A 14909-nucleotide genomic window follows, 5' to 3' on the forward strand; every position below is an offset into this window, starting at 1 on the left:
CTATGTCCCTACTTTTGTTACTAAGACAGTGTTGCCATCTGAGTCCCACAATTTCAGTGTATTTCTTAAAGTCCCAATTCCTGGAATAAAGAGATTGCATGAGAATCTCCACATTTGTTAAAGTAAGTTTCTAGCCCCCATGGTTGCAGAGAAAAGTTGAAAACATGAACTGCACCCTAAAAGCTCAAACAAGAAGGCAAATAAAAAGAATCTTAAATTTCGTATTTTTTTTAAATCATGATTTTTAAGCCAGTCATGGTATTGGGGGGAGGGGGGGGCTAACTCATGATTTTTGTTTGCTTGAGGTTGGCAACACTGCAAAGAATACTTGAGTAAATTGAGAAAGATTTAAAAATCTCATTTACTGTTCCCTAAGCTTTGTTTCCTTTTTGCACTTCCTTCTGCACCAACGGTGAAACCAGACTGGTCAGTTTTACTTGTGGGACCTCATACATTAGTACAGTGTTGTGTCTGGAATCACAAACTAGCAGGGGAACATTTTGAATTAAAAGGAGAGAATACTTGTATTGAAAAAAATCATTAATATAATCTTATCCATATTAGGTTCTGCAGATCCTTGGTTTTTAAAAGCAAGCAAAGAAAAATCAAATGTGAGTCCTAACCTATGTATAGATTTCATTGCTACATAGATCTTTAGGTCACCAACTATGCCACATATCATGGCTGAGTGTAGATATACTTAATGGCTATCCGTATGTGAAAAAACTCAGGAACTCCATGCCCTTACTGCTTGAGCTAAAAGAGAATATCCAATAGAAGGTCACACACCTTGTTTCTTGTGGAGGCCACCAGGCACACACCAGGGGCTCCCTGCATTCTATCCCCTCCCCCCATCCTAAGTTCCCTTTAGGCCACCCTCCTATCCCCCTCTTTAAGCAACTCTCTGGAACCCCCACCTTCTCCCTCATGCAAGGGACTCTGTGTGCATCCCCATTTCTCCCTTCTCCTCTGTGCCAGGGGCTTCGTGTGCCCTCTATGTCCCTCTCAGACAAACAGAGAAATGTAATCTCTCAAGTTGAGTGTGACATCCCACTTTGCTTGACCACTCAGCTGAGGCAGTAGTATATCCTCTGCAGGCCTCCCACAAGCATAGTCACAACATGACATTATCTCCATGGCAAAAGGTGGCATCAGAAATTTTTACACTAGATAATAAAATCAGTGTGATTCTAGTAGACTATTATGGTGCTATGGAACTCAAAATCTTCCACAGTGACTGCTAAGCATAACCACATCTTTGCCTGACAAAAAATACCCAAGGAGATGGTATCAGACAATGCTACCACAATACAATACACAAAAATTCCAACAGTTTATGTATAGCTACAATTTTTGTCACACAACATCTAGTCCTTTCTATCTGCAGCAATCAAATGTACATATTGAAAAAATAGTAGAGCTTGCGAAGCAAGCAATGTGGGAGAGACCCATACTTCCATTTAGAGTACATGTATTTCTATATACTGGATAAAAATAAGGTACTTATTTATTGGGTAAATAGGGTAAGATTTATAATGTCAATTTCTTTGCTTTTCAGTACTTTGGGTTTTGTTAATGACATAAATTTTAGTTGTTACATGACAGACTTACAGATTTACCTGGCTTTTGAAACTCTTTTTTGTTTCCAGATTTACATATTTGAGCCAGAGAATCTTTCACACTCATTCACACTCATTCACTTCAGTACTGCTTTTGTTAACTGTATCATTTTACTTTGGAAAGTATACAATGTGCACAGTAATATTCTCTCTTGATGGTGAACTATCATAATAATAAATGCAAGTCTGCATAAATCCATTGATCTGGCTCCAGACATTTGGCACTGGCTATTTAACAAAGCTGATAAATTTATATTAGCAATATCTTCTGGATTATTAATGTTCAAAATTAATTTTAATACAACACAGAAAGATTCTTACTAACATAAATAGTACATACTGCTTAACTGTGATTAACAGGTCAAGTATTTTAAACGTACTGAGATATTTCTCTTTGACTCACAGGAACATGTCAATAATTTTACATCAATTAAGAATCTGTTGTAGAGTCTGGTGCAATATTTGTAGAATCTTAAATAGATTTGCACATCTGGTGTATGGTTAATTTCATGGAGGATCTTGGCATAAAACAGTGGCTCTCATTGTAATCCCTTATTTTTTGTATTTCATCCTACAAAGAAATATAATATATACCATATGGATATTATTCCTGGGTATAGGAAGTGGAAATGATGATACAATATGTAGCGCTCTTTCTAAGTCAGTACTAGTGCTAGGGGGCGCTGCTCTGCTTTCATGATAATTAAATGTGGAAGGCTTGACCACCCAAAGTGATGAACCATCTCATGGTTCTCTACATGTTAAGGGTGTTAACCTATGTATTCTAGCCAAGTTCCAGTTCAGGAAATTGCATTTTTCCTTCCTATATTCCATCTATAGTTGCAAATGGATAATGTGGTTCTACTTCACTTTTTGTTCGAAATTGGTGGAAAATTCTGCAGTGGGCTTTAAAGTGACCAGATTTCCAAAATGAAAAACCAGAACACCTATTGCAGGGGTTGAGCCTGCAGAGGATAGTTTTGTTGACAGGCGGTGCACAAGAAACTCTGTCAATTGAGGAGAAAGAATTAGGTGATTGCTTCACCCCTGTCAAACTATGCACCTCCCCTTTCTCCTCTGCCATCCTATCCATTTGACGACACTCTACAGACCAGGGTTTTCTACAGAAGTGGGGAGGGACTGATAACATCTGCCAAGTCTGGTGAGAAGTGCTCCTTGAGGTGCGTATGTGCCTAGTCAGCCTACTGTAAATTTCTCTGACAGCCAAAAGCTGTTTAAAAAAGCAAGCCCCCCCGTCTCCTCCAAGGCCACTAGAATAGTCAGTTTTCAGGGTCACTTCATGTGTTTGTTCCTGGACAACTCCTTGAGTGATTCCTATCCCTGCATCCCAGGGCATGGGGAGAGAGCTTAATTAATGTTCCCAGCATCCACTGTCTTCCTTAGATGAAAGGATGCTGGTACCACGTCCTTGGTATTAATTCAGTATCACCATCCCTAGGTGTTAAAAATCAGTCAGACCCCCCCCGCCCCCATTCTTAAAAAAAAAACCATGAGATTTTTACAGAGTAATGAAGGGTGGGTTCATTTTATTTGACTTCCGGCTTTTCAACCTCAGGGTTGAGGTTTCGAGCTTTTCTCTGTAACGGGGAGAGCTAGAAACGTCCTTTGCCCATAGCAGAGCTGAGCGTGTCCCCCATCTCCTGACCCCAAAAGCTGCAGCCTGCGCGCCTCATCCCCCTTGCGGGAACCGGGGGGGGGGGGCGATTAGGAGAAAATGTGGGTCACTAAAACTAACAAACAACGTATTTATCAATGACATCATCATATTAACCTCCCCCCCCGTTCGGTCCCCCCAGCCTTATTGGGATGCAGGCGGCCCTTTGGGAGAGGCTAGTGACAGCTCTAACACCGCCCCACCCCCTCCCGCTTCTCTCGCTCGGGGAGGCGCGAGCGCCTGTGGTTGCCCTTGTTCCTCGGCGCGCGCCGTAGCGCTGCTCCCGGCTTCTGCCCCCTGGGACTGTTTGCAAGATGGCGGCCGCGCGGGCGGCTCTTCGCGGCCGGATCCCCGCAGCCGGGTAGAGACACCTCCCCCCCCTCCTCCTTCCCCCCCCCCAACGCCGCTCCGCGCCGGGCTGCAGACAGGGGCCCGCTGCTGCCATGCCGACCTCGGTGCATGCATGAGAGACGTCGCCGAGCTGCTCCCTGCTGCCGCCGCCGCCATGGAGGAGCCGCCGCCGGGGCTGCGCCCGGGGAGGTCAGTGACCGCCGCTGCCAAATAACGAGCCACACACAGACAGGGGCCCGGCCCGCCTGTTGCCACATAGTGAGCCAGCCTTCCCGGCCGCACCTGATTCCCTCCTCGGGGACCAGAGCAGCCACCGGGTCTCCCTGCCCAGGCGCCACCTGCCCCCCGACCCACTGCCCCCTGGTGCTGGCGGCTCCGTGATCCGCACAGGCGGGGCAGCCTCCTCTCCCCTGCGGGAGCTGGGAGCCGCTTGCCGCGGATCGCTGGGGCGTGGATTTGGGGGCTGCTCGCCTCCCCCCGCCCGTGCCTGGGCGCTTCCCAGCCCCCCGCGTCCCGCGGCACGCACTCAGCTCGCGCGCGGCTGCCCTGGGGATTTTTTCCTCCTTGGGTGGAAAAGCTGCGGCTGCTTCAGCCGTTCTGCAAACGGCCCCGGAGGAGAAACTCGTTAGACAGCAACTCTCTCGCGGCGGCTGTGGGGAAAAGCAGCGCTTTGTGGGTATATCTGTGATCGTTCAACACGCACCGGAGCAGCAGGAGAGGATGAGGGTTCTGAAGCATTCACAAAAGAAACAGGCGTCCCCGTTCCCATCTCCCCCCGAAAAGCTTTACAAACTGGCAATGTTTTATGGAGGTGGCACATTCCCTGAGATCAAAAAGGAGAAGAAAACCCATTCAAATCACTTATTGTTTTTCAGTGAAGGAGGCACAGGGTGACCTATCCGTGCCGACCGAAATATAGGCATGCAAGAAGGTTTGGGGATTTTGTAGCTGTTCTGGATAAAAATAGGTAGTTAGATCTCTGTGGCTCTTAGAGAAAACAGCAGTGTCTCAGAGAAAGCACCTCTTCCTTAAATTATTGCTTTTGGCAATGTTGCAATAGATAACTGATAGAAGAAAACATTTTAAAACATATCTACAGTCTCAAGCTTCTTACTATTACCTCTGCCTGCTGAACATGCTGAACTCAAACTGGCTTCTTGCAAGTCTCCATCTCAGCCCCACTGAGAGATGAGTATGCAAATAACGTAATGTTTTAATGATTCCAACTAGCTGCAGAACTGTTGCATAACTTCAAGTTATTAATTCCCTAGCAATTATTTCTCTCTCTAAAATAACATCCTGTTGATACATTACTTCTCACCAGGAGGCATGCAGGAAACATTCTTTTAAAACACTTCAAGTGTGTACAATTAGTAACATAAGGGGAAGAGTCAGGCACACTCCATCTCAGGTGCACTGTAAAGAAGAACTAAGTGCAGTCACATTAATGAGATCCTTCTTGGATGTTGCTAGTGACTCTTTTATTACTGTAATGTGTTGAGAGGGACATGGTTATTTACCTTTAGATATAGTTTGGACTAAAGCTGTGAAGTTGGATGGCAACTAGTGTGGATTTGCTTTAATATCTTTTAAGTAAAATAATTTTTAAAAATGTCATAAAAGCCTGTGATTGTTAATATGTTAATAATTTTGTCTCATACTAATTTACATTGACATTAACAGGAGTATTATGCTCTGTAAGTGCAAATAGGACAAATGAATTCAGAAGTTTCCCAGTTTCTTTTCAGAGGTCTTCTAATAGTAGCAGTTTAGATTAAGCAGAAAAAGACTTAAAAACAAAACTGGTATAATCAAGACCCCAAACTAAGAGTCAAATTTAGTGTCTTCATGTACAGTAGATTACTTTCCCACACAAATAGAGCATGCCCGTGCATTTCCTGCTTAGGGCCACTTCTGACCTCTGCTGGATCCTGCTTATTAAAATCCAGTTTATGTGAGTTGGATGTGGGTGTAGATCAGGGGTGGGCAAACTTCTTGGCCTGAGGGCCACATGGGGTTTCTGAAATTGTATGGAGGGCTGGTTAGGGGAGGCTATGCCTCCCCAAACAGCCAGGCATGGCCTGGCCCCTGCCCCCTAGCCAACCCCCCCTGCTTCTCGCCCCATGATGCCCCCCTGGGACTCCTGCCCCATCCAACCCCGCCTATTCCCTGTCCCCTGATAGGCCCCCCCCAGGACCCCTGCCCCATTCACCCCTCCTTGACTGCCTCCTGTCCCCTGCTGCCCCATCCAACCCCCTCTCCTTCCTGACTGTCCCCCCCCCCCAGAACCCCTGCCCTCATTCAACCCTCCTGTTCCCTGCCCTCTGACCGCCCTGACTCCTATCCACACCCCTGCCCCTTGACCACCACCCTGAACTCCGCTGCCCTCTATCCAACCCCCCCTGCCGCCTTCCTGCACTGCCTGGAGCACCGGTGGCTGGCGGCGCTACAGCTGCACTGCCCAGAGCACCAGGCTCTGCAGCTTCGCTGCCCAGCAAGAGCTCGCAGCCCTGCCACCCAGAGCATTGCGCCGGCGGCACAGTGAGCTGAGGCTGTAGGGGAGGGGGAACAGTAGGGGAGGGACCGGGGGCTAGCTTCCCAGACCAGGAGCTCAGGGGCCAGGCAGGAGGGTCCCGCGGGCCAGATCCACCCCTCCCCGTAGTTTGCCCACCTCTGGTGTAGATAGTGTGGTGGCAATTCTTTCCAACAAATGAAAATTAAATACTTAAATTAATTTTTTCAGAGTGGGTAGGAGGTGTCTCAAAACAATTGGGTATTCTTAGTTTGTATAGTGAAATTGCCTGTTCTCCACTGTAATTCACCTTCATATGAACTGTAGATACTGACTTACCTTTAGGGTAAAATGATTTCCATAGTTCTATAGGAAACTTGTGCTTATTTTTTTAAAAAATGAACAGAGTACGCTAAAGTTTTTGTAGGAGAATTACAGTGGATTTAAACATTGCTGGTACATTTAGACCTCAATCTCACAATCAGATTTACGTGGGCAGAAGTTGAAGTTGAAGAACCCTGTTGAAGTTGGTTAGACTCTGCACAGACTCCAGAGTCTGCCCACAGGGATCTGATTGGAGCCTTTGGTTTTGAAAACAAGATATTTTAAATCAGTGCTCCCTTCACTTAATTGTCAAATTTTGTGTTTAAAATGTAGGGTTTTTGCTAGAATATTTGAAGGCCACTTGAAGACGTATGACACAAACTGAGAACTTCCAGTCGAGTTATAAGAGCACAAAGATGCTCTCTTACCGTTATTACCGGTCCTTCAGGTTTGTGTTGAGGCACATTTCACTGTTGTGCTTGTACTGTACTCTCTTTTGGAATAAACAATGAAGTGAGGCTCTATGCATTTTCCATAAAGAATACACTTGCATTTGTAAAATATAAGTTGACCCGTTTTGTCATTTCTGAAACATTGTCTTGGTCTAGCAAACTACTGAAATAAATCAAGGATTCCATAGCTTGTCAGAGCATAATTTTAGCAATATATTTATTGGATCAAGATAAGCACACAGTGCAAAGTCACATTTTGTTTGAATTACATAAAATCAGTTATTACTACAAGATACTCCAAAATATTTGATTGAGAATCCTTCTCCAAAAACAATATTTTCTCCCAATCCTTCCTTCTCCTTCTTCCACTCCCTCCCCTCCTCCCCCTCAGAATAAAGAGTTTTTGGGCAAGAGAAAAAGTGAATGCTGGGCAGATTGGAGCACTTAAGAGCATCAAGTGAAATCATGCTGCTAGTGGGGTTTGGGCAGGAGTTCATATGTGGTGGCTTGTTTGATTATTTTTTTTAAAGACAAATGAAATATGATTGTATTAAACTTTTAAAGGTAAAAGATGTGCATACTTATATGAATGAGAATATTTGTTCAAAGTGTTCAATTGCTTAGCACTTTTTGAGAGTTTAGAAGCTTTGGCTGCAGGTGTTAAACTGTTAGGCCCCAATTACCAGGGGTGTCCAAAAACTGCCTGGCACAAAATCCAAGATAGAGGAAAAGGTGTCCTTAGTTCACCTATACTTTGTTGATTTGCGTGCCAATTTGATCCTTGGCAAAGGGGAGAACAGCCTTAGAGATTCCCTAACTTTCACTTTGTTTCTGTAGCCCTTTTTTCTCCTGTCACAGCTCTGGTGCCAGGACTTGGGATTGGGTGGAGAAGCAAGGAATAGGGCTGCCAATGAGGCATCTGAAGCTGTTGTGCCAGCTATGTACCATGTGGAGACTGGGAAACTTCCCAGCAATTGATCTGCCAAATTTATTGGCCATAGGGCAATGATGAATTGAGTGCTTAATCTATTGGGGAATCTAGTGTTTTGGGAAGTCCAGTGTTGTTTCATGAATTGAATTCAGTATGTTTCTCACGCTGATAAATTACATTTGTAGGACTGATAGTGAAAAGAATATAAAATTAATTTTCTATTCCCGATTATATTTTCAAGTGGTAAATTAATCTGAAAGAGCTTCATCTGTTGTTTTTCATGTATTTAAAGAGACAAAAAATACTCCACTTTTATATACCATAGTCTCTTGTTTACATGTTCGAGACTGGGATCAGTGAGTGACTGTCCTCGCCGCCGCCCCCCCGCCCCCCCAAACCACACACACATGGAGTGCTAGGTGAGATGTCTTTGGCATTCATAGCAACAAGGATTAGTTTGCAGAGTGTGGCTGCTTCAGTTGTTTTCCTGGTTGTTAATTAGTGCTTTCTGTGTCAGGGTTGGTTTTATTGTTATGTAAGTGGTGATGTTGGCCCTTGTGGAATGCAAGCCATGCTGTTGTGAAAAACAGATCCACTGACTATAGAAGGAAAAGATTAGGGGTATACTGGTAATTTTTAATCTAATGAGTAATATTAATTAGTCTTCACACTTTGCTCCCTTGAAACCTGAAAATTTAAAAAAGTTCCATCCAGACATATCCTGTGAAATATTTTATACTAACTTACTTTCTTCTTTTTAAAAGTGCATTTTTATTTTTAAAAACCCTCTTACTTGAATATTTAATATATTGGCTTCTAGAAGATCTTAGAAGATACAGCTAGCTCAGCTTCTTTCTCCATCTCTGTGACTTAACTTGTTTTACACACACAAAACACTTTCATTGCTACATAGATCTGCAGAGCAACAGGTTTTCAGCATTTGTCCATAAAACATGTTAATTGCTTTAAAATTATTTGTTGCTTGCCTGGCTTGATACATAAATTCTGAATTAATATACTTTTCAGAAAAGGATTGAGGAAACCCATCATGTAGTTTAGAATAAAGAAAAACTAGCATCTGTATTATATTCTCTACATGGGGATTGAAAGCTTTACCTGGCATCTTTTAACCAGAGGCCAATGTGGAAGATATGGGTGACTGGCTCAGTGAAGTGTCAGGGTGATGCCCTGATGAGAAGCCCAGACTCTCTCCAGTTCCAGCTGCTGGGAAAGGCAAGAGTACTGGGATTCTTACCAGGGTGCTGCCCATACTCCTTACTTGGGGCCTGACATTTCAATCTTATTAGTAGGGATTAATGTGAATCTACTTTTACACTACCTACACTCTTACTTACTGCTGGAAGAGAGAAGCTTTGTATCTTTTTAATAGTGATAGTAGAGTCTTCTGACTTCTGCAGGAGTAGGTGGATCTCCCATTACCCTAGCTTTCTGACTGTTCCAGGGGAATTAGACAGTTTCTGCTACTTTACCCCTTTCCTAGCTGCCTCTTTTTTTGAAGGGTGTGGGGTGGGGACTCTTCTCTGGAGAATTACTTCAGCACTTTACTTCTGTGTTTCTCATAGCTTTCCCAGTCAATAACAAAATGAAAGTGACTTAATCTATGTCTGCTTTACTGTACCTACTGGGTTCTTAGTAGCAGCTGTGAAACTGACCCGTGTTTTGTCAGTTTTATTTTTTCTGCTCTTTGGGTTGAACTTTTACATTCTTCCTCTAAAGGTACATCTACACTTATGGTGGCATATAGTGTACGGACACTGCATGCCCAGCTAGCATGAGCATTAACAGCAGTGTAGACAATGGGGCACTGCTTGGGCGTGTAGAGTGTCCTAGGTGCCTGAACCTTAGACCATGCACCCTACATGGCTCTCTATAAGCTCAAGCAGGGTCTCCCATGTCTACAGTGCTAAAAACAGCATTGTAGTGTCCCACTCCCTTCCCACTGCCAGAGCTTTTTCCTGTTGCCTCCCCTCGCTGGAGCCTTTTGCTGTCGCGTGTAGCACCACAGTGACTAGTGTGGATGCAGCCTACCTTTTACTGCAGTATGTAGCTACATGCGGCATTATGTAGGGTACAAGTAGACCAGGTCTAAATCTGCAAGAATTACTTTAAAGGTCCTGGCTTAAATGAGTACCCATTTGATAACAATTATCTCCTGGCACAATCCACTCCTTAGCCTATCATAGTCCAAATCAAAAGGAATTGTCCAAGGAAACAAAACAGGCATAAGAATTCAGATTCTGGATAGCTAATATCTATACACTGCAGAGGACAACTAGCTATGCATGGGCCTGAAGCAGATAGAAGAAATCAACGGAAATAAAAATTGATGCTGAACAATGCAAGATTTGCTGCGAACCAACAACAATCAATTTAATCAGCAATGATGCATCCAATATAACCTGCATCCCAGAGACCTGGCTAGATGATGATGTGAGTCCTTTGTCCCTCCAGGATACTTGGTACATCACAGACTTGGACAGGCCAAGAAAGTCTGGGGCACTGTGTTCATTTTTTTTTTTATTGTTTCCAAAAGAGGTGCCTCAGTTAAGACTCATTCATTTGAATTTCTCATCTGACAGTAGAAACCAGAGTCAATGCTAGCAGATTTTATACTCATTTACAGGTCGTCACAGGCTAAAGAGTTCATAATGGAGCTCACTTATACCTTGTTGACAGTAGTATTATCCATGGAGATTTCAACATGCATGTTGACAAGGCCACAGATGCAAAAGTCCCAAAACACATATCCTCACTTGCCTCCCAAGAACTTTCATGGGTCAGCTCTGGTGCATCCCACATAACTGGTCACACCCTGGCCCTGATCTTTGGCCTAGATGTCAATAGCAAGGGCATCATGATCCAGACACTGTCTTGGACAGACCATCACCTTTTTAAGTTAGTGATCAGAGCTCTTCCAGCTTGCAAGCAACAAGAAAGAGCCATGACCCTGATTCAATCATGAAGACTCATGGACTATACCAAATTTCAAAGCCTCCTAAAGGACAGCAGTACCCCACCCACAGGATGAGTTGAGGAACTGGCCAATCATTATCATTGTATACTAATTTCAACCGTTGACATCTTGGCGCCCAGATGGCCCCTTCTTAGCGATCAGCACAGATCTCCTTGGTTTTCTAGATGAAGAGAAAGAGGTGGAAACTCAAACACCAATGGTGGAAAATGAAGATTAATACAGGCAGGATGAAACCAAATGAATTCTTCCAAGTCAATGCTGTGGCTGTATTACAGGCCAATAGCACCTTCCTTTCAGCTTCCGTTGAATCTGCCAAATCCTGCCCCAGGAGCTGTCCAGGATAGTAAACTGCATCATTGCGTCTGAATGTCTACAGCTTGCACAGAGTACAGGACAGAGTACTAAACTCTTCAAAGAATGGTCATTGTACTTAGCTGAAGAGATTGTGCACATTTGAGGATGCTTCCCAAACTACCTTGATCCGCCTTGTCTGCTCCCACCAACCAGTAGTCTGTTTGCATTCCCAGAGACCAGTACATTCACTCAGCCAGAAATTCTGGATACAGTAAAGGAGCCTTGACTCAAGACCTGTGAATTTGACCCAGGCCTTTCCTGGCTTTTGAAAGAGAGACATGAACAACTGGTGCCACACATTAAGAAACCCACCCTGGATGCATCTAGAATAGCCAGCTACTGCCCAGTGTCAAACTTCCCATTCCCATTAGCCAAAGGCCAACTTCAAGCTCATCTAATTGTGCTGAGTCTAGGTTATAAGCATCAGTCTGGATTCAGGCCAATATGGAACTGAAACCGCTTTAGTGGCACTGATGGATGATCTCCTACTGTCAAGGGGTAAGGGGCAGACATCCATTCTCATTCTTCTGAACCCAACAAATAGTGATGGGAAACCACACCTTCCCTACTAGAACCCTCACTTGTGGAGTCTCACAAGGATCAGTTCCGTCTCCAGTTCTGTTTAACATCTGCATGCAGCCACTAGTTGAACTGGTCATTCCAGTGCTGGCAATATGCAGGTGAAATGCATTTCTGCGGCATATGACCACACCACTACTACCAGGATGGCCTAGTGCTTTGATGAAATCAGCTCATTGATGGACAGCTGGTTGAAACTGACCAAGACAGAGGTTATGCTGATTGGGCAGAGGATAGCATTTTGAGGAGTTTACAGTCCTGGTGCAGTCTCCTTTGGTTGAAAATGCATACCTGCAATTGGTCAATTCTTTCTGTAGTGTAGGAGTTTCTTGAGTTTCTCACTGATGCTAAGCTCTCCCTTACCATTATCCATGAGAAATGTCTTCTGTCATCTCCCATTACCTAGGAGACTCATCCTATCCTAGTGAACTGTGACCTCACCTCAGTTATTCATGCTTTCGTCACCTCTCTACTGGACTACAGCAATGCAGTATACTTAGGCATGAAGCCCTCAGTGCTAAGGAAACGCCAAATAATACAGACGGCTGCAGGATTATCGCCTCAGTAATGCTGGCTTCTGTGAACACCTCTTCTGCGCCCTACACTGGCTTTCTATAGAATATTTAATCGTGTTCAAGGTGCCAGTCCTTTATTTCCCCCCCCAAGGTACTGTACTTAATGGCCTGGGCCTAGGGTATCTAAAAGATAGACTAAAACTCTGGGGTGAAGACTGTGATCAGTAAAGTCATTCCTCTGGCACAATGGGACTTTCTACTAGAATCTTGCCTGTGCAGGAGACAGAGCTTTCTCGGAGCCCAACCCAAAACTGGAATGAACTCTCAGGAACCAAGCATGATCACAAACCTCACCTCCTTGCACTCATAGAGCGAGACAGATTTCTTTGACCTTGCTTTCTATAACACAAACATATAGCAACATACGTGTGTAGAGCGTTTTTTAAAATTAAAAACGAAACACTACTGCATGCACTTCTCCCCCACAAGAGATGAGAACAGACACTTGACAGATGTTAGTCATGTTGCTTAATGCACTGCTGGAAGGTGCTTAGATATGGTGATGGCAGTGATATAAAAACCCTTAGTGTATAGAATAGAATTATGTAGGCAGAGTAAATGGTGGTTGTCTTTTGTGGGGGACATCGATTAAAGAGATATGTGGATCCTTTAAAAGTTTTTGTGTGGTTATAGGATACTTTCTGATTCTGCACAAGAATACATTAGTGCAGCATTGTAAAATCATTATAACAATTTGCAAATCTAGACTGAAACGTGCTTGGTCACTCTTGCTGTCATGATGAAAAATCTAATATCTTGGCTGTATGTCATTTAACAAAAAAGAAAAAGTAGTGGGCTCATGTGAATGAGCAAGTAGAATTTTGTAAGTTTGGGCTAGAATATATCAGGGCTTGAAAAATTCACCATACTTACTAGCCAAAGGATGCAACACAATGGCACAATTGATGCACTGTCAACTTCAATAACTGTCATCCTGGGCATGGAGGGAAGCAGGAGAGGTGGTAGTTGAAGGGCTGAGTGGAGCACAGCTACCAGCTCTGCTCCTTCTGCTGCAGTCCCAGCTGGTGATCCATTTGTGTCTCACCAGCTGATACTCTCGTAGTTTGTTGGAGGATTTGTAGCTTGCAAACTAGCCAGCCAAAATATACCAAAAGTTTCAGGCCTTCTTTATAGGTCACAAAGAAATGCCCCGCACCCCCCAAAAAAGGTACAGCTCCGTTTCTTTCCCTTTGCAGGTTACCTTTGAACAGTAACAGTTTTATTTAAATGAGCTTTTTGTGAAGGAATAAAACTCATAGTTCTAAACGTACTCACCTTTACATATTATGCTACAAAAGCTCAAGCTGGAGTTGAAAACAATATAATCTAAGGTGAAAAAATTTGTTAATATTTTTCTATTTCCAGTTTTACTAGTTACAAAGAACTGGGAGTTCTGATTATTATTTTTTCTGAGGTGAGAACATGAAGGGCTGCCAAAAATGTTAAAGAGCTCTATTTATTTATTTATTTGTACTTATTTCTAGCTGGTACCACTTGCAGAATAAAAGTCCTTTTCTGTAGATCATTTAAATAGTCTGCAAAAGTTGTGAATTCTGCTTGTGACCAAAACAGACATATTGTATTGAAAATTTATTTGTATTTTCCTTAATTCATTCTCTATTTTTGACCCTCTGTTTTCTTGATGTTGATCAGATTTTACTTTCAGCCACACTTCACTTACACTTATCGTTTTTGCCTCATCACTCTCTGGCCATACATTTTTCCATTATAAATAGTTATAATAGTATGCTTTGGGGTTTTCTTCCCAGGATGTTATGAAAAGTTGGGGTAAGGTGTCAAGAGTATCAATAGTGCAATGATATAGCTAGTCAGATCATGGATAATTTTTTAGTTAAATGTAGTTATTCCCCAGTTTCCCAAGATGATTTTGATTAGTTAGTAGGACTGTGAAGAGTTTAACAGGAAAGGATCTGACTACAATTAGAGAACTCTATTTGAGATATCCTGGAGAAAGGAACTATACTGTAGCCTCAGCATACCTCTGTTTGGGATGGCTTTTTATTTTTATTAAAGGGCGTTAGTGGGTGAGAGACATCTTCCCTCTTTCTAGGTACAGTATCTATGGAGTTCCATTAAAGAGAAAACTATTTGGCTTTGAGCCCCCATTTAGAAGTGAAAATAGCTATTTCCCCCTGCAGTATTTTGCAGAAAAGTATTTTATCTCTCTGAGGAAAATGTTAGACTCTCAGAAATTTTATCAGGGTCATGCAGCAGAAGTACTTATTTGGCACATCTGTCTCTTAAGGCCTTACCTGTGCTGGGGATTTACAGTCCTTGGTGGCAGGTTGCTAGCCTAGTTGCACTACCACAAGCCCCTAGTGCAGACAAGGAAAGCCACTGTAAATCATGACTGGCACTGGTGCACTTTACTTTGGTATCAAGCAGGGGTTAGCTGCATTGGTGCAAATCATGGCTTAGAGCACCTGTGCAGCCACATTGGGGGTTGACCTTCAAGGGCTGTAACCAGGACAAATGCCCAGTATAGACAAGGCATTAGTAGGACCCAAAGATGATGATTACC

General features: G+C 43.4%; 1 protein-coding gene across 4 annotated transcripts in view; it reads left to right on the forward strand.

Annotated features, from left to right (window-relative positions):
* Window positions 1–3698: 3698 nt before the first annotated feature.
* MAP3K4 (mitogen-activated protein kinase kinase kinase 4) overlaps window positions 3699–14909 on the forward strand; it is a 144452-nt gene continuing 133241 nt past the window's right edge. For all 4 annotated transcript variants that reach the window (XM_074948723.1, XM_074948726.1, XM_074948725.1 and 1 more), the window contains exon 1: window positions 3699–3834. In XM_074948723.1, the coding sequence (XP_074804824.1) occupies window positions 3758–3834 (77 nt within the window). In that variant the 5' untranslated portion in view covers window positions 3699–3757. The remainder of the gene's footprint in view (window positions 3835–14909) is intronic.

The sequence above is a fragment of the Natator depressus genome, chromosome 3 (assembly GCF_965152275.1).
Source record: "Natator depressus isolate rNatDep1 chromosome 3, rNatDep2.hap1, whole genome shotgun sequence".
Taxonomy (NCBI): domain Eukaryota; kingdom Metazoa; phylum Chordata; order Testudines; family Cheloniidae; genus Natator; species Natator depressus.